At 45.6% G+C, this 21,047-nt stretch overlaps 1 protein-coding gene across 1 annotated transcript in view; it reads left to right on the plus strand.

The window, feature by feature from the left end:
* The window catches only part of negr1 (neuronal growth regulator 1), a 747,391-nt gene extending 728,230 nt beyond the window's left edge, over positions 1-19,161 (plus strand). Inside the window, exon 7 of the mRNA XM_038794392.1 lies at positions 15,797-19,161. Coding sequence (XP_038650320.1) covers positions 15,797-15,897 — 101 coding nt within the window. The 3' untranslated portion in view covers positions 15,898-19,161. The remainder of the gene's footprint in view (positions 1-15,796) is intronic.
* Positions 19,162-21,047: the final 1,886 nt, after the last annotated feature.

Below are 21,047 nucleotides of genomic sequence, written 5' to 3' on the forward strand. Positions count from 1 at the left end.
TTTTGTGCTGTACCTTCCATTGCTCCTTCCTTGCTTCCAACAGAATCAGGCAGTATGATATTACAAACTGTTGATTTAATTCCTCGAGAGTCACATCGTAGAAGCAGATTTAGGGTGCGATCTTATGGCCATGCCACATCCGACCCGGGGAGCGATGTGGTCAGTAAACTTTGCAAGAGGCCTCTCACAAGATTTACCTGGCTCGCCACGCTTTGTTAGGTCTAACAGGATCTCGCAATACATCATGATCTGTGGATGGGATCCAGATCTACCGAATCTGCATGTTAAAGTGCTGCAGAAAGTGCCAATTAGTACTGGTCTCCACAGAACGGGACCAGGCGTAACGGCACTTGGTGGAGTGGAGTCTCCTAGGAGATCGAGGATCCCCTGAGTGGTATTCTGGCACCCCCAATGTCACCCGGTCAACCTGGCACTGCCCAGCTGGCACCCTGGCAGTGCCTACAGGACACCTTGGCAGTCTGCCAGTGCTAAGGTGCCTGGGTGGCATTTTCCCCGCACTGGGGGCTGGGCCGGATGCCCTACCCTTATTAGGTGGGGTGTGGGGGGGCCTCAATGACCCCCTGATAGGTGAGCTGAGGCTTTGGGTGGGATTCCGAGGCCACGGTGAGGGATCTAGAGATCGGGATGCTATTTTTAAATGAAGTTTCTCAGTGCAGGAAATGGGACTAAGTGCGGCCTCGGCATGGCATTCCACGCTGAGGCCGAGAAATGAAACAGCGTCCATTCGATAGCATGGTCTTTCTTGGTGCTGTGAGCACCAGGAATAACCCGGCCAAATGTGCTCGACATGGGACTCTGTATCATTTTTGTTAAATCGCGCCATTAATGTTTGGAAAAATACTTTAACTGACCTTCACAAATATCTTGGGATAGAATTTAATGTCCCCACCCAGGATAGAGTTTGGAGGCAGGGATGCCATTTGGTCAAATGGGAGGATGCAAGCTGGAGATTTCTCGTTCCCATCCGGAAGCCAACTGAGGCCCATAAATGCCCACTCAACCATATAGACCAGAGGTCTCATGTAGGGGGTGGGATCCTTCATTCACAGGCACTCCAATTGAGAGACCTAGATTAAGGAAGGGATTGTCCCACAGGAAGCCAACTTCTGCCTGTGCTTCTGACTCCAATCCCTCCTCCCGGCCTTGCCAGTGCACCCTCCTTGTGACACACATCCTACCCATGCTCTCACCTCTGTCTGGGGAAATCTTCATTGTAGGCCTCACTGTAGTAGCAGCAGTGACCACTGCTCCAGATGGCACTGCCGGTACTAGAAAACTGCCACCCCTATGATTGGCTGACAGTTCTCAGGGGAAATTTCCACCCCATTGGGGTTTTCATAGAATTTACAGTGCAGAAGGAGGCCATTCGGCCCATCGAGTCTGCACCAGCTCTTGGAAAGAGCACCCTACCCAAGGTCAACACCTCCACCCTATCCCCATAACCCAGTAACCCCACCCAACATTAAGGGCAATTTTGAACACTAAGGGCAATTTATCATGGCCAATCCACCTAACCTGCATATCTTTGGACTGTGGGAGGAAACCGGAGCACCTGGAGGAAACCCACGCACACATGGGGAGGATGTGCAGACTCCGCACAGACAGTGACCCAAGCCGGAATTGAACCTGGGACCCTGGAGCTGTGAAGCAATTGTGCTATCCACAATGCACCGTGCTGCCCACAAATGGGATGGGAGGTCCAACAATTCCCAGGTAGTTGCCTGATTGGAAATAAGGCAGCGTTGGGTCTCCGCAAAGCAGTAATGCAGGGCTCCCAATGGTTTCTCCAGCAGATGGAAAAGACCCCAAACGTCCAAAATAAATCATGCCCTTGATCTCGTTTGTATTTAAATTCCTTTTGGTAAATGGGCATGTTAACTTTAAATAAATAGTTAACCGCTGATGAGCACTGAATTTCTATAACAACAGAAAGGTTATTGAGCCCCATCTGTTTCTTAATGCCAGATCAACCCAACCTACCTGTGTTTCCTTTCTGAAAATACATCAAAGGGCCTCTTTAGTTCATTAATTCATATTGTCCACCTCAAAGGCTTTCCCTAGTAATTTACTTGACAAGTATGTTGCTCTTTGGGTGAGACGTTTGCACCTAACTACCTTTCTCCTTCCTCTCTAATTATAAATTTCATTTTCTAGTCCAGAACTCTACACCATTAGGAGCAATTTTCCTGCATCAACGTTGCCATTTACTTTGAATTATGAACTCAGAAGATTGGGATTAAAGATCAGTTTAGGCAGTCATTACTCAGTTGCTGGCAGCCTTTTATTAATTCCATTTAAAAATGGTCTTATATTGTCCAATTTGATAAAACATTTCTTTTAAAGCTTTGCAATTAACTGTGCAATCTAAAGGGACAGCACGGTGGCGCGGTGGGTTAGCCCTGCTGCCTCATGGCGCCGAGGTCCCTGGTTCGATCCCAGCCCTGGGTCACTGTCTGTGTGGAGTTTGCACATTCTCCCTGTGTTTGCGTGGGTTTCGCCCCCACAATGGGGCAGCATGGTAGCATAGTGGTTAGCATCAATGCTTCACAGCTCCAGGGTCCCAGGTTCGGTTCCCAGCTGGGTCACTGTCTGTGCGGAGTCTGCACGTCCTCCCCGTGTGTGCGTGGGTTTCCTCCGGGTGCTCCGGTTTCCTCCCACAGTCCAAAGATGTGCGGGTTAGGTGGATTGGCCATGCTAAATTGCCCGTAGTGTCCTAAAAGTTAAGGGGAAGTTGTTGGGTTGCGGGTATAGGGTGGATATGTGAGTTTGAGTAGGGTGATCATTGCTCGGCACAACATCGAGGGCCGAAGGGCCTGTTCTGTGCTGTACTGTTCTAAAAAAAAACCCAAACATGTGCAAGATAGTTGGATTGAGCGCACTAAATTGCCCCTTAATTGGAAAAAAAATTAATTGGGTACACTAAATTTATATTTAAAACTGTGGAATCTAATGTGAGCAATGTGTCAAGCTATTCATGTGGAGCTATTAAAATATTGTGGAAAGTACAATTCTGCTAACTGTAAATTGGTTGCTACCCATTGACTTAGTGAATGAATGAAGCATATGGGTGGTTCGTGAGCCACAGCTTTGGTCATTGCACTCTTCTGGTTCATGTATGTTGATCCAAGACAGTTGTGGAATGGCTGGAGTTGGGCAACAGGGTAGCACAGTAGGTAGCACTGTTGCTTCATGCTCCAGGGTCCCAGGTTCGATTCCCAGCTTGGGTCACTGTCTGTATGGAGTCTGCACATTCTCCCTGTGTCTGTGTGGGTTTCCTACGGGTTCTCCGGTTTCCTACCTCAAGTCCCGAAAGACGAGCTGTTGGGTAATTTGGACATTCTAAATTCTCCCTCTGTGTACCCGAACAGGTTCCGGACTATGGTGAAATAGGGATTTTTCACAGTAACTTCATTATTAACTGCAGTATTAATTTATGCCTACTGGTGACGATAAAGATTATTATTATAATGACCTGGGCTAAAGAGAAATAAAATATGGCAGTGCTTTTACTCTGGAAATTCTTCCTCAAAATGTCTTAATTTTTCTTAGTGTGAATGTCAGATTGTAGTGATCTGTACATCTTCACATACACCAGGGACTACACCACAGATGTAACAGCCACAGCATCACTAGAGGGCAGCATCAGAGATGGGTATAAAGGGTCCGACCCAAGGGAGGACCCACCTCTTTCAGAAGCACAGGGCTAGTGAGCAGCAGCAGACAGAGACAGCTCAGCATAGGCAGTTTACCTTAGCTTCACTGGTCATACCTCTTGACTGTATTATATCTAGTTAAGCTCTGGAAACAGAACAAACCCATTGAATAACGTATTTGTGTTAACTGGAAGTCTACAATCTTTATTCAGACTTAGAGTATAACATATGGTACCAAGAGTGATTTCAGCAAGCTAGCTAGACACCAGCAAGAGAAGAGAACTTAAACCAGACATTCGACCAAGGAAGGTCTCACAGCATTCGGACCCTTTGGATACCAATCGACACGATGGACCCAATCCAAGCTCCATGCCTGGTCAAGACCACTGGTAATCTGCATTCCAATTGGAAACTTTTTATACAACAGTTCAATCTAAATCCAGAAGCTAAGGATCTGACCTCAGCATCTGATGCCAGGAAGATAGCCTTGCTCTTATCCCTGGCAGGGCCGTAGGCATTAGAAATATATAATTCCTTTACCTATCTGGAAGGGGAGGACAAGGGCAAGCTGGAAATAATCATCAAAAAATTTGAAACCCACTGTCAATCTGAAGTCAATGAGATATTTGAAAGATTCAAGTTCACCAGGCGTTTGCAAAAACCAGGAGAATCTTTCAGCAGTTTTGTGACATTTAAAACTACTAGCTCAATCCTGCAACTTTGAAAACCTCCGTGACTCCCTCATCAGAGACCAGATAGTCAATGACATATCTGATGAGGGACTCAGAACAACTTTATTAAAAGTAAAGACCTAACCCTAGAAATGGCCATGCAAAGATGCTCCACTCATGAAAAAAGTGAAGAAGAGTAAGAGGAATTTACTTACCGGGACCAAGGCCTTCACCACGAGGTCGAGCCCGTCAAAATGGTGGCCCAGGCTTCCAGAAGCCGCTCCTCGAGCGGCAATCCCGCGCGCGCGAACCTGGATGCAGGCCACACACATGCACAGTTCTCCCGAAGATTCGACACGGAAGAAAGTCCTACTGCACATGCGCGAGCGTGGAGGGACAGCGTCATGACGTGTCCCCGCTGCGGACATGCCCACTTAAAAGGGCAATGTCCAGCTTCTCGCAAACAATGTTTAAAGTCTGGCAAATACAACCAGTTTGCCTCGCAGTGCAGATCTGCACTGCTAATGAAGACCACAGGACAGAAACACATGAACTTCAACATAAAAAGCATAGACTCAACGGAGCACAAAAAAACCAATGATGAGTATTCCTTGGACGAGGACAACCTTGCTTGCGACAACTCCCTTGTTGTGGACACGATCGAGACAATTGAGGAACCTGGTGCAACAATCGCCACGCCTCACCCGGTCAACAGCATTGATTCCAGCAGTGAGTGGACTGCGACTGTGCAAGTCAACGACTTTCCATTAGTATTCCAGCTTGACACTGGGATCTCAGCTAACCTCCTCACTAGCAAGGATCTCCATTCGATTCCAGGAGACCATTAAATAATACCCGCTGCATGTCGGCTGAAGGATTACAACAGCAATCAGATCGCCTCAAAGGGATCATGCCATCTCCGGGTGGACAACAAGACGATACGCAAGCAGCTACGATTCGAGATTGTGGACAACAATAAATCATCACTGTTAGATGCTCAGGCCTGCAAAGACTTGCGGCTGGTACAACGCATCTACATGCACACCCAGGATCCATCAAGCCTGGAAGCTAAAATCCACAGCATTCTACAAGAATACCCCATCATATTTAAAGGCATGGGCACCCTACCCTGCCAATACAAAATCATGCTGAAAACAGACGCCAAACCCGTCATTCAGCCGCCCTGGAGGGTTTCAGCTCCACTGCGGGAGAAGTTGAAAGCGGAACTCAACAGACTGCAGTCACAAGGTGTAATATCGCGAGTCACACAGCCGACTGACTGGGTTAGCTCCATTGTCTGTGTTAAGAAACCTTCTGGAGATCTTTGCATATGTATAGACCTGAAGGACCTGAACCAGAACATTCGCCGGGAACACTACCTCATCCCCAAGCGTGAAGAGATCAGATCTGAGATGGCGAATGCTCGTATCTTCAAAAAACTCGACGCCTCGTAGGGGCTTTTGGCAGATACAGCTTGATGACTCAAGCAAATTACTTTAACACGCCATTTGTATGTTTCTGCTTCAATCGCATGCCCTTCAGCATTATCTCTGTGTCAGAAATCTTCCACAGGATAATGGACCAAATTATCCGGGGCATCGGGGGTGTCAGAGTCTATGTGGATGACATCATCGTATGGTCCACCACTGAGGAAGAACACCTCTGTCGCCTGAAGAAGGTGTTTCAGAGGATTCATAAATATGGCTTGAAACTGAAACAGGCAAAATACACATTTGCGCAGGAGTCTGTAACCTTTTTGGGTGATACCATATCATCTCAGTCAGCCCTGATGAGGCGAAAATCGCTGCGATATGGACCATGAAGACGCCACACGACAAGAAGGCGATGCTACAATTTCTGGGCTTCGTCCATTTCCTCGGCAGGTTCATCCCAAACCTGTCCGCACGGACAGCAGCGTTACGCAATCTCCTACGAAAGACTACCAAGTTTGAGTGGACACAACGTCACCAGAATGAATGGGTGGATCTCGAACAGCAGTGACAAGGGCACCGACCTTGCTTTTTTTGATGCAACCAGACCTACCAAGATCTCCACTGACGCCAGCCAGGACGGGATTGGCGCCGTTCTCCTCCAACAGGACGGCCAGTCTGACTGGATCCCGGTGGCATACGCGTCAGACCACAGACCGTTGGTCCATATCATAGACAAGGATCTGAATGACATGACACCTCGTCTGCAGCACATCATGATGAAGCTGCAGAGGTATGATTTCACCCTAGTATACACCCTTGGAAGAGACCTTGCCATTGCCGACGCACTGTCCCGATCAATTGGCACTGACAGCGCACCACCAGCCCCCGTCAGAGAAATCGAGGCCCAAGCACAGTTATGCATGGAGAATTTGCCTGCTTTGGATGAGAAGCTTCGCCTAATTCGACAGGAGACGCAGAAAGACGCAACCTTACGGAGAATGCTGCACCTACTCCAGCATGGTTGGACGAGGGGACAATGTCCACAATTTTAGAATGTCAAGTCAGAATTGATTGAAGTTGATGGCTTCCTGCTATGCAATGAACAGATTGTGATTCCGGCCACTCTCCGTGCCGAGATGCTACGTAAGATTCATGAAGGCCACCTAGGAATTGAGAAATGGAAAAGGCGAGCACGACAGGCTCTGTACTGGCCCGGCATGAATCAAGACATAACGGACATGCTCATGACAGATGACACCTGTCAAAGACATCAACCCGCACAGTGCAAAGAACCACTGAAGTAACATAAACTCACAATGGCGACGTGGACAAAAGTGGGCATTGACCTATTTCATGCCACAGGGCGTGATTACGTCCTGACTATCCGGAGGTCCTGAAACTCCCTGATCTCACGTCTTCATCTGTCATCAAGGCGTGCCAGGAGACATTCTCGCCACACGGAATCCCGCGCATGGTGATGTTTGGATAATGGTCTCTGCTTCACGAGCTGGGAATGGAAAGTATTCTCAGATAGCTACAGCTCTCGGCATGTATCATCCAGTCTGCGCTAACCACAGTCAAATGGGAAAGTGGAAAAAGGTGTCCACATCATTAAGCGACTCATTAGCAAGGCAACAGATTCACTCTCAGACATCAACCTAGCGCTGTTATCCTACCCAATTGAGCTCAGGACTGTCGCCAATGCAGATGCTCTTTGGCAGAGACATCTGGACAACCCTAGCAGCGATACAATTCCGAGACACCGACAACGCTCTGGTACTCGACAAAATGTGGGTACTACAATCCAAACAAAAAAAAATATTACGATCAACATGCCATCCCTCTCAAGCCACTGACAATAGGTGATGCCATCAGAATCAGGGACCCAGAAGGCGGATGGTCTGAGCCAGCCACGGTGATCGGGCAGGAGGCACCGCGGTCCTACATTGTCAAATTGTCAGCGGGAGTACTTTTTCGCCGTAACAGCTGGGATCTGTTAGTGATTCGACCTACAACCCCGGTGTTTCCCACACTGGACTTGACCGAGTCCATTTGTCCACAGGACATTCCTCACCACACAACGCCAGACAGTACTCTTGATGGCATCAAACCATCATCCCTACTACCACCGTTAAGACACTCCAGCAGAAGCCGAAAGGCACCCGACCAGCTAGATTTGTAACGACACTTCAACACACGCACAAGGCGAATAGAGACATTTCTCCCGATGGACTCATAACACAGTTAATTGTTTCTGTATTACTTTTATCATTTTCACAGTGTGCAGATTTTCATATTCTCACAATTTGTTATGTACAGTTTTCTTGAGGCCAGTCTGGAAAATATGTCAAAAAAAAGGGGGTGGGGGGATGGAGTGATCTGTATATCTGCACATACACCAGGGAGAACAGCACAGATGTAACAGCCACAGCATCACTAGAGGGCAGCATCAGAGACGGGTTTAAAGGGTCCAACCCAAGGGAGCATCCGCCTCTTTCAGAAGCACAGGGCTAGTGAGCAGCAGCAGACAGAGACAGCTCAGCATAGGCAGTTTACCTTAGTTTCACTGGTGATACCTTTTGACTGTATTATATCTAGTTAAACTCTGGAAACAGAACAAACCCTCTGAATAAAGTATTTGTGTCAACTGGAAGTCTGCAATCTTTATTCAGACTTGGAGAATAACATACAGATGAGGTTGAAAGTGGGTTTTAATGTTTGAAAAGCTTGTTCGGGTGGCAGGGTGGTGCAGTGATTAGTCTGCCTCACGACACTGAGGACCTGGGTTTGATCCCGGCCCTGGGTCACTGCCCGTGTGGAGTTTGCTATTTCTCCCATGACTGCGTGGGTCTCACCCCCCACAACCCAAAAATGTGCAGGGTAGGTGAGTTCGCCACGCTAAATTGCCCCTTAATTGGAAAACGGAAAAAAAAAAAAGAAAAGCCTGTCAACATATTCTCTCTGGGCTTGGGCTTGAGCGGGGGATGTTTTGGTGTGATTCCAGAGAACTCCCCAAGACCAAAATATGAGTGTTTTATTCAGTTAATTTTCTGCTTTGTGAGAACACTTATTATTTTGATCAAAGAGTTGCTGCTGATTCAGAAATTAAATTCTCCATATTCTGGAGTATAATTTGATTCCATCTGGAGTCTTCATTCCCTCAGTATGACATGATCGGTCGCCTAAGTTTTGTAAATCCAGCGTCTTGTCTAAAATCATTTTATTGTTGAGAGGGCTTTAAACTAAAGAGCAGGATTTTTTGAATGGCGGATCTTCCAACTCTGTCAGCCAAAGAGTCGGTGGAAAATGCTGATACTGGCTGCCCAATAACCACTAAACCTTCGGCAGGGTGTTAATTATCTAAGGGAGAGATTTCTGCAACCAGATGGGGAGGAAGCCACGCCCTAGGATGCTGCCAGCTAATTGGATGGCCGGCAGCTCTGTAGTCCCATCAGCTCAGATGCAATCAGGGCCTACAGCCGGCAGTCCGGAGAAGAGGAGCTAATGGAGGCAAGTATCGATGGAGCCTGATAGGCAGGCTCCTGCAAGGGAGTGAGGTGGTTGGGGGGCCAAGTTTGACAGCCTGAGTGAAGGAGAGTTAAAGTCAGAGGTGCATCTGATAGTTAGTTATGTGCGGCCCCAACAGAGGTATATGACTCCAAAAGGGATTACCTCCACCCCTCACTGACCCTGGCCTGACACTAGCCTAAGCAGCTGAAGCTGCCAGGCTACTTGATTGATGTGGGCCTTCCCATGCCTTGGGGTAAACAATGGCAAGGGAGGATGAGGCACTTAAGTGACCATTAGTCGTCCACTTAAGAGCCTCAATAGACGAAAGGGCAGGCAGGTCACCTGACGCCACCACACTCCCCAGTAAAATGGGAGACACGTCGGGGGCAGATGGCTGCAGATGGGAAAAGCAGCCAAACGTCCCCCATATGAGGACAGACCCCCAACCTGAGCCCCACCAGCCCAGCACAAGCCCCCTGACCCCCACCTCCCATGAAGGAACTCCTTTGGCACCCTGGAGACATTTATAGAAAGGGTATTCACCACCTTGCCACCCTCGGACTGCAAGCCGCCAGGTCCCATTTTCTCAGGACTTGCACCAATTTACGCCAGCGGGTCTCCTGGCTGCGGGGGCTGGAGCATCACAGGAGGCCGGTGAATCGGGCGCCCTGCCATAAGTTACATTCAAACAGCTTGAGTGAACAATTTGCATGTTCTTACTTCGTCTGGGCAGGAACCTCACCGGGGCATCAGGAAGCCTGTCAGAGCAAGCGGTGCCCGCTAGGAGACTCACAACGGGTTTTACGACCGACGTGAAACCCGTTTTTGGCCCGACACCCGATTTACTGGTCTTCAGGATTCTCATGATTGTCATTACAGATATATGGTTGCAAGATGACCATGTCTGGGAACTGAATATTCAAGGACATTTGACTTTTCAGAAGGAGAGGAGCGAAGGGAAAGGAGGTCGGGTTGCTCTGTTAATGAAGAATGAGGTCACTACAATGCTGAGAAATCAGCTTGATTCAGAAGATCAAGATGTAGAATCAGTTTAGGTGGAGATAAGAAATAGGAAAGGAAGGACCTCACGGGTAGGAGTAGTTTATAAGCCTTCCGACATTCACCACCGAGTAGAACGGTGTATATATCAAGAAATAATAGGGGCTTTCAAGAAAGGAACTGCAACAATCGTGGGTGACTCTAATTTTCACATCGATTGGATAACTAAAATTGAGAATGAGTTCAGAGAGTGTTTGGGACAGTTCCTCAGAAACTGTCTGGGGTGTGTGTGTTCTGGAGCCTACCAGGGACCAGGCTGTTTTGGACCTGGTAAGGATTGATGAGAGCACCCTCTGGCAACAGTGATCACAATCAGTTTGAGAATCAGTATTTTGATCCAGAACGCATGTCTCAAACTTGGATAAATGTGTCACAATGGTATGAAGACAGAGTTGGCATTTTCCCCATGGACTGGGGAAATTGGTTAGAAGGGAAGAGGATAGGGAAGCAGTGGCAGATATAATTCATAACTCTCAATAAAGAAATATTCTATGGAAGAAAATAGATTCTACCTGAAGAATGCACACCCATGGATAACTAAGAAATTAAAGGTTGGTGTCAAATTGAAAAAAAAAGAGATATAATACTATGAGGATTAATAGCTGGCCAGAGAAATTGGAATGCTTTACGAACCAAAAAAAATGATTTTAAAAAAAAATTAAGTTTGAGAGAAAACTATTCAGAAATATATAAACCTTCAATAAAGGTCTCCACAAGTATAGAAAAAGGAAAAGAGCAGCTAAAGTGAGCATTGATCCCTCATGAAGTTGAGATTGGGGAATTATTAATGGGACACAAGAAAATGGCAAAAGCTAGGAACAAATATTTTGTGTCCATGTTCACAGTAGAAGACATAAAAAGCATTCCTAGAATAGTAGAAAATCAAGAGGCAAAAGGAAGGGAAGAATTTTCTATGTTTAGAGAAAAAATAAGGGGAATGCAATTGGGAGTTAAAACTGACAGGTCCAGGGTCTTAAAAAAATTGGCTGCAGAGATTGTGGGCACTGTCTAACGGCCGTGGCATGCGCGACTTAAAACGCGAAGCGGGCAATGAATCTTACGAGAGACCTCGCCAGGCCTCCTCGCAAGATCTAATGGGATCTTGTGAGATGCCGCAACCTAGATTCTGTCCCACAATTGGCGGAACCTAAATTTGCATATTTAAGTGTGCAGTTAGACACATGTAGATATGTCTCCACCGGAATAACCAGCACCTGGGATCAAATCTGCTCACCGAGGAGACTCCAGCCGGGCACCATTGAGCACTGGTCACCACAAATAGGGACCAGGTGGAACAGGACTTTGGTGGGGGGGGCAGGTCTCTTAGATGATAGGAGGCCCCCTGGTAGTCGGTCTCTGGGCAGTGTGGCACCCTGTCACTGCTAATGCCACCTGGGTACTTTGTCACTGCCAGCCTGGCATGCTGGCAGTGCCACCTGGGTGCCAGTCTGGCACTGCCAAAGTGCCCAGGTGACCCGGTCCGGGGCACCGGCAGAGTGACTTGCTGGCAGTGTCATGGTGGCATTTTTCCAAATGTCTCGGGCCCAGGGTGCCATACCCTTATGGGTTGGAGTGCGGGGGTTCAAAGACCTACAAACTGGTAAGTTGGGGGGGTCGCATTGGGGGATCGATAGAGACACCATTTAAAAATGGCGAGCAGAGCACCTCAGTGCAGGAAATGAAGGTAAGCGCGGCCTCAGTGGGGCCTTCCCCACCAAGGCCCGAACAAATAACAGAGTCCCGTTCAATAGCAGGGTCGTTCCGGCGGACCTAGCCCTATCTCTGGCGGAACGGTAGCACAGTGGTTAGCATTGTTGCTTCACAGTGCTAATGTCCCAGGTTCGATTCCCAGCTTGGTCACTGTCTGTGTGGAGTCTGCATGTTCTCTCTGTGTCTGCGTGGGTTTCCTCTGGGTTTCCTCCCACAAGTCCCGAAAGACGTGCTGTTAAGTAGTTTGGATCTTCTGAATTCTCGCTCTGTGTAACCAAACAGGTGCCGGAATGTGGTGACTGGGGCTTTTCACAGTAACTTTATTGTGGTTTTAATTTAAGCCTACTTGTGATAATAAAGATTATTAAATATTATTAAAAAGGGGTGCTGAAGGAGACATGAGGAGGTGGATTTACCCTGGTTGCACGAAGAAGGACATTCACCTTCCTATGATACTGCAACCCCATCCTCTTTTGGTGTGAGCTGGCACTGACAATCGTGGCCACAGCCTCCCAGGTGGGGTGGGTCACTTTGCTGGATGGAAGTCTGCCCGATCATAGGCAGTGGGCTTCTTGCCTCCGCTCATCTCCAGCGAGAAGTTTGCTGAGGGCTCCCTCTGTAAAATGTGGTGCATTCTGGCAGCCATTCCTCCTCCCCTCCCCACTCCCGATTTGACTTGGAACAAGTGCTAGGGAGGCATTTAAATGGAAATCCCTACTGATTACAGAGATTATGTTTTGCTGAGGCATGTGTATCAGAGAGAAGCCTCCATGAGCGCAGCATGAATCACGTAGAGAAAAAATAAAATTGTTAAAGAGGCTGAATAGGCAGTGAGTTTTTGCCCACTGCCATTGCTGGCGGGATCCTCCCCAGTTTTCTCACCAGAACCAATGGCTTTTTTAAAAAATGGTAAGATTCCGCCCAGTGGATCGATTGGTTGTGATCTTGCAAAATCTCCTAAATTCTGGAAAGGTTCCAGTGGATTGCAAAATCGCAAATGTAGCACCTGTGTTCAAGAAAAGGGGGAGTTAGAAACTGTAGGCCTGTTTGCAGAACACCTGCCATTGAACAAAGATAGATCTATTATTAAAGAGATCTAGATGGACATTTAGAAAATAATAATAATATCATCAAGCAGATCAACATGGTTTTGTTAATGGTAAATCATGTTTGACATGTTTTGGGATATAACGTGCATGGTGGATAAAGGGGAACTGATAGATGTAGCGTATTTTTACACAACATACGGGCTTATTGTGTTGGGAGTGATATATTAGCAAGGATCGAGGATTGGCGAACTATCCGGTAACAGAAAGTTGGGATTAGTAGTCCCCTCTCCAGATGACAAACCGTAATGAGTGGAAAGCCACAGGGATCACAATTGGGGCCACAAATATTTACATCTATATTAATGATTCGGATGCAGACACCAACTGCATTACAGCTAAATTTGCCGATGGTGTAAAGATAGGTAGGAAAGCAAATTGTGAGGAGAATACAATTTTTCTGCAAAGCATATTGACAGGTTAAGTGATGGAAAAAACATTTGACAGATGGAACATAATGTGTGGCTGTCTACTTTGCCGAAAAGAATAGAAAAACAGAATATTATTTAATTGGAGAGAGACTGCAGACTGCTGTGGTCGAGAAGAAGCTGAATGTCCTTGTCCATTAATCCAAAATGTCAGCGTGCAGGTGGAACAAATCACCAGGAAGGAAAATGTAATACTTTATAGTAAAGGGTTTCATGTGAGTGTCCCTTTAAGAAATGCTTTTGTCTTATTACATGGCTTCAGTGATGTCATTGTGTGGGTGGAGCTGGGCTGTGGCTCTGGGTTTTTACTTTTTTGTTTTTGAGTTGCTTTTACTTTCACTTTGAGTTTGAACTGGTTTTGTTCGGCACAGGTTGAAAGAAGGTTTTACTACATCTCCATTTTTAAAGCTGTTTCCAGATTACTTGACAACTTAAAATAAATAATTGCTGTCTGAAAGGAATTCAAACCTGCTGTTTTGGAAAGACAACAAGAGTATCCATATCAGATCTTAAGTGCTGTGTGCTGGGCCACAACTTTGAAAAGGGGGTACTGGTTTATGGGATCTTGTTATTAAATTGGAACAGTTAAAGGGGAGAATTTATTAAGGATTATACATAGATTGCTGTAGCTGAATGGGGTATTTATGTTGGTAGTTGATTAAAATGCTTATCATGTGTGTTTATAAAAATGTTGACGGGTTTCTCCCATCCCGTGGCAGAATGTCCACGCCGTCGTAAACACAGTAGTGTTTTACGACGGCATGAAGGGTCCGCTCCCACCTCTAATCCTGGCCCCTACAAGAGGCCACCACGCGCTGGAGCTGTTCGCGCCGCTCCAGCTGCCGATCCTGGCGCGAAATGTGTGCCATGGGATCCATGCAAGCGCAGTGGTGCCGGTGCCAACACGCACATGCGCAGTCGTGCGCATGCGCGGTGGCCTCCTTCAACGCACCGGCCCCGACGCAACATGGCGCCAGGGCTACAGGGGCCAATGCGTAGGAAAGAAGGCCCCCAGACACAGAGGCCGGTCCACTGATCGGTGAGCCCTGATCGCGGGCCAGGCCACATCGGAGGCCCCCCCCGGGGTCGGAGCCCCCCTATTCCCCCACCCACCCACCCCCACAGGCCACCACCCGACCCTTGCATAAAGAGTTCCCGCCGGTTGCGAGCAGGTGTGGATGGCGCCGGCAGGACTCAGTGTTTTAACTGCGGCCGCTCGGCCCTTCTGGGCCAGAGAATTGGTGGGCCAGCCGCGAAGAGCGGTCCGCGACCGACACCGCGCCAACCTCACCGGCGCCAATGGCGCAGATTCTCTGCTTTGTGGGGAATTGCATGCCGGGGTGGGGGCAGCGTGGCCCTGTCATGGGCATTCTCCGGCCCAGCCCAGGGCTGGGACAATCCCGCCCGCTAACTAAATTCGTAGAATAAAGCTTGTTTTTGATTAAGTGCTTAAGGCCTCTGTCGAACAACACCTGAAAGGCAGGCCCTTGTGCTCATCGTAACCAAAATCGATAAACTGTTGTAGATCAGGTGAGCTCCATGATATACTTTGGAGTGTTCTAAACCCTTGCCCACAACAAGGGGTAAAGTATAAATGTACGGAAGTCTTGCTCAAACTGCACAGATCCTTGGTGTGACCACACCTGTTTTGCGCACAAAGATATACATACAATTGAAGAATACAATAGTTCAGCGAAGGTTAATTTGCTGATTCCTGTAATGAAGAGTCTGTTTTATGAGGAATGGCCTATACTCTTTGGAATTTAGAAGAATGATTGATTGAAACATATACAATTCTGAGGGAACTTGACAGGCTAGATGTTGAGGGGATGTTTGCCCTCATGGGAGATCTAGAACTGGGGCCACAGTTTCAAAATAAGGGGTCTTCCATTTAAGACAGATGAGGAGGAATTTATTTTCTGAGTTGTTAGAATTTGCTTCACGGCAAAGTGGAGGCTGAGTAGACAGATTTTTGATTGACAAGAGAGTCAAAGGTTATGGGGGTGGGGGTGGGGGTGCAGGCAGGAAAGTGAACTTGCGTCACAATCAGATTAGCTGTGATCTTATTGAATGGTAGAGCAGGCTCGAATGGCTGAATGGCCAGCTCCTGCTCCTTTTTCTTTTGAAGATATGTCCTTATGTGCTTCTAAAAGTGTTGTTTCTTTAAAATTATGCAGTGATTTATGATTTCTCTTATTTTCACAGTGCCAAGCACAGAGCATTATTGGATCACCGGCAGTGCTGAAGTTATTTTATCCTGGTGGTGCCTGGTGATGGCATTATCCTGTCTGGTCAGCACATACTAGCAGAGGGGAGAATGTACAAGCCACAGTGAATAAAAAGAACCACAAAGAAGTTGAAGAATCTCTTCCAAGTGCTGGGAACTGGATACAATCTGGTACAGTTCATTCACGGAAAAGTGTGAGAATCAACCAGCAGTACAAACACAGGGATGTGAACCTTTCCTAGGATTAATGATTCTGTAAATGTCTAAATTATATTCTTTTCAGGTTATCATCAAGTTCTGCCATTGAACTCATTGTCCTCTATCATGCTTTGTAGGCTGTGGAAGTTACTTTTCAAGAACATATATTGTAATATCTTGCATATAAGCTGCAACGCTTCATAAACTAGGTTAACCCTCCCCACAGTGCTGAATACATGCAAGAAAGATATAGCACTTGCATGAGATTTCATCACCTATAATATGATTTAAACTTCATCATTATACCGTGGGGTCACAGAGCATTCAGCGAAAATGGACCTCTTGTGTTTATTTATGACGTATAAACAGAAATGTTTAAAAAAAGCCTAAATCACAAAAGCCCATTTATATAATTGAACAGACTGACAAGAGAAGCATTCAATTCAAATAATCATTTGTCAAAATATTAGAATGAATGCCACAGAAATACCCTTTAACACACTCCAGACTTCTTCTAAAATCCCATGCAGCTGTGGAATAATTTAACTGGAGGAAATTAGAAAGAATAGGTCAGTCATCTGTCATGCTTTTATTTTTCGCTTTCACTCCACTCCCACACGTACACCTGAAGTGACATTTCAGATAAGGGGATCTCATTTAAATCATTTTTCAACCATCATTTTGTTCCATAGGATTTCTGTCCTGCCCTCTCCCATTGTAATATTAGGATAAATAGAGGAAAAAAACTGAAAATGCTGGAAATATGCGAAGAACACAATTATTTTTTGAAATAAACAGCATTTGAAAGAGGGGTAAGGCAGATTTTAGGGGGAACCTCCATAAGAACCATTCTATTCTAATAGAAAATACAACCAGAAGGTTTCTTTTTCAGCTGATGACAACCATTAACTGTTTATTTCATTGTAGAATAAAATAACATAAAGGCATGATTATTTTTTTTTCAGTCTGTTCTGTATTTGATGGTTGGCCTGTTTATCTTTCCAGTTTAGTATGCAATGGGCTCATCCTGGCTGGTTGCTTTTGTGGCTTCACCACCCACTGTCTCTTTGATGGCATCTCCACCTATAGGCTGCGACTTGTATGAAGCTGCAGCACATAATAACCACACTTGCTTATATATGAAAGACAAGAAGAAATTATTGTGGTTATTTTTAAATTCTAGCTCATCCTGCGACCAGGCGAGAGTAAGAATGGAAGCCTCCAATTTACATGTTACAAGAACTCTACCATTCACTTATTTGACCAGATGGCTGTGCATCTAGTTGCAACAAAACAAAGTCAAGTCTAGCTTTCAATGCTTCAAGAAACAATCTGTGCCAAACCTTGTAGCCTTTACACATGCATAGTACAACTTCAATAGTAATGGTGTTCTTGGTAGGATCTATGTTCAGTTAGCATCTTCTGCACAGGCGCACGCAACATATTAAGATGTTAATTACTCCAACAAAATTTTTGCCTACAATAAACCTGGAATAAGGAGGAAAGAAAATCAATTCTTATCAAAGAACAAAAACAACTGGTAATTATACAATTGTACAAGGTTTGTAAAATCTGGGGTTTACAAGAGCTAGAACAGCAAAGTGATGTTCAGTAAGGAATACTTTTATGAAACTTCTGCAATTACAATCTTGAATTATTAAAGTGGAACTGTCTTTATTCAAATGTTTAAATTCTTTTATTTAGATTTGCTTGGCAATTATTGTGACACGATGTTGCGGTTCACTACAAATGGTATCATTTGTTTGTAATGCCATCATGAAGAAAATGATATGCTGATACTCTTCCCCAATCCAGTGATCAGGCCGCCTCTTTAGTGTATTAACTTAATGAAGGAACGTTTGGAAAACCTTTTGTTACTTGTGGAGGAGGGAGTGAAACCAAAAAGCTGTGCATCATTTTCAATCATGGTGACCTCAAGTGCAAACGGTGATACATTTCTTATGCAGTTTATATAAAGGCATGTGTTTGGCAAATTTGTTTTAGTTTACAAACATTTTCTTGTGAAGATTGTAACCCTTTATATCTGTATATGTGTTATGGTTCTACATGATGAATTTAGTTGACTAACTGTAATGGTGCAAATGGTTAAATAGTTTAGAACTGCCCTATCACAAAGGTGTACAGCAAATTAAACACATTTTTTTCTGGGAAAAATCTTTCAGTCATCCCAGATATGGTATCAACTTAAAACTTTAAAGAGCTACTCAGTGTTACCCTCAGACTTCAAAAGTTGAAAGTGAGAAACATTCATACCAGACTCATGCAAACTATGAAATATATACAACCGTACAATTGTCTTTGCAAAACTAAATAATACATCTATGGTTTAAATAACACCTTTATGGTTTAAAAATATAATACCAACCACAAAGAAAATGCAGCAAACTAATATTTGTCTGCTAACATAATAGAAGGGGTAAAAATCTTTAGGTCAATATATCTTACTGATGAACCAATACTGACTGATGATTCCCTTTAATCACCACAAATGACTTAAGTTATGCATCTATAATCATTAATATTTCACCTGAACATCATATAGCTCAAAATGCTCTTTCCATACACAACCCAAGTTTGGAGGCACAGCATTTACAATTCTACTATTGTATGTATGTCATTCTCAAGTGATCATTCTGGTGTGAATATTTCACAAATCAAGTGTAATGCTTCACTAACATCCAAGTGAAATCACTTATAATCTCTGAAATCTAAAGCTGTTGTCATATCTTGACCGATTGGAGATTTCTTTTTGAGAAATAATGTTTTAATATTTTTGGGAGGTGAACTGACAATGTCTTGAGTTCTGCTGCCTGCCTAGGCTACCTGTAGTGATTTGTGATGTGGAAGATAATGTGTACAACAATAGGGCAGATTTTACATTCTTAATGAAATGTCATCAGTGCTATTAAATCTCCTTCTCTTGTGAGATTCTCCAGTTATAACCCACCCAGTTTAATATGTGAAGTGTTTACAGAAAATGTGTCCTGTGCATTAAAAATAGAGCGGAAAAAAGCTACATATGTAACAAGATGGTGAGTAAAATAGTACAGTGGCTTATTTGTTTCCTTGCCAAATGGATTTTATGGTAATAGAATAAAACACTGACAAATACAGTAGCACTGATTTTCAAAGTATTCTGCTCCAATGATTTTGTATTAAGTTTTGAATTAACAATAGAGAATTATTGATGCTACAATAAAGGTAACTGGGCTGTAATCAACCTCGTCCACTGTAGAACTGAATATAAGGTATCTGTTTTGATCCCTCAGCTGTGTTCCATTAGTTTTACTCAATTAGAGCTAAATTAGAGACATTACAGTTGGTTTCCACATTCTTAATTTAGGCAGGGTAAGAAGCTATGCCTCATGATTGTTCTCCTGTGATTCCTACTGCAAAGTATGCATCTGCAAATGGTGGATGTGGAGAAGATCAGTGTTTGGTCTCATGTACCCCATGAACTATTAGCCTCCTATGCTGTTATGCTGTATGTGAAGTCTGGCCACGGAAGGAGGAGGCTACAACGCCATTAGAATTGTAACCTGCTGTGAGGTCTTAACTGTGAGTGATAGTGTAAAACAGATGATATCCAGACAGCAGACATTTCATATCTCTCCAATTCATTTTCATTGAAGTCTCACTATTACCTGCTTTACGTTAAGATACAAATCTATCCCTATGATATAGTGCCTTCTAGAGAGAGGGAGGAAGTGTAGCTCTGGACTGGCAGATTTGTAAAGTATTTTGGTTATTTAGTTGAGGTGAACATCCCTAAGCCTTTCCCAGCATTAGCAGTGTATTTAACTAGTGTTGGTATTATATAATTTAATCTGCAGAATGCTGCAATCTCTTTGCTGTAAACCTTCTCATGGCTGTGTTGATATTTAATTCTACGAGTTAGAACTTGGACACAGAAGTGTTGATATGTTGTAAGATAATTGAGTCTGATACTTATAGCATTAAATACACTTTTAAGGCATTTTTATTGAGAATCCAGCATACTTATGGATAGCTGAGACAGTAAGTTGTGAGTAGGACATAAGGGGCGCAATTCTCCGACCCCCACGCCGGGTGGGAGAATCGCGGGAGTGGCGGGCGAATCACGCCACGCCATCTTGGCACACACACGCGATTCTCCCACCCCCCCCCCCCCCCCCAAAACGGCGCGTTGCGTTTTGCGACAGGCCGCTTGGAGAATCGCCGCCCCGGTCGAGCAGCGATTCTCCGGCCTAAACGGGCCGAGCGGCCTGCTGAATCCGACCGGTTCTCGCCGGCGCCAACCACACCTGGTCGCTGCCGGCATGAACAGCGCGCAACCGCTGCGTATGGGGCCTGTGGGGGACGGAGGGAGAATCGAGCACCAGGGGGGTGCTTAGGAGGGGTCTGGCCCGCGATCGGTGCCCACCGATCGTTGGGCCAGCGTCTCTGAAAGATGCACTCTTTTCCCTCTGCCGCCCCGCAAGATCAATCCTCCATGTCTTGCGGGGCAGCGGAGGGGAAGACGGCAACCGCGCATGCGCGGGTTGGCGCCGGCCAGCCTGCGCCTGCGCGGGTGATGTCATTTAGGAGCCGCCGGCCGCGTCATTCAGGCGGCGCCGCTTTGACGCAAGCGTCAAGGCCCGGTGCGCGAGATTGACGCACCGCCGTTCCTAGCCCCCTGGGAGTGGGAGAATAGGGGACGAGGAGCAGCCTCCGACGCCGGAGTTAAACACTCCGGGTTTCACTCCGGCGTCGGCACTTTGTCTCCCAGGGAGTCTGCAAAGGAATATAAATAGGTTAAGTGAGTGGGCAAAAAATTAGCAGATGGAGTCTCATGTAGGATAATGTGAACTTGTTCACTTTGGTGGGATGAATAGAAAAATGGCATGTTAATTAACTGAAGAAAGATTGCAGAAGTGTACAGTACAGAGGAATCTAGGTGTCCTGGTACATGAATCACAGAAAGTTAGTATGCAGATACAGAAAGTAATTCGGAAGGCAAATGGAATATTGTTGCTTATTGTAAGGGGAATG

This window comes from Scyliorhinus canicula, chromosome 4 (assembly GCF_902713615.1).
Source record: "Scyliorhinus canicula chromosome 4, sScyCan1.1, whole genome shotgun sequence".
In the NCBI taxonomy this organism is placed as follows: domain Eukaryota; kingdom Metazoa; phylum Chordata; class Chondrichthyes; order Carcharhiniformes; family Scyliorhinidae; genus Scyliorhinus; species Scyliorhinus canicula.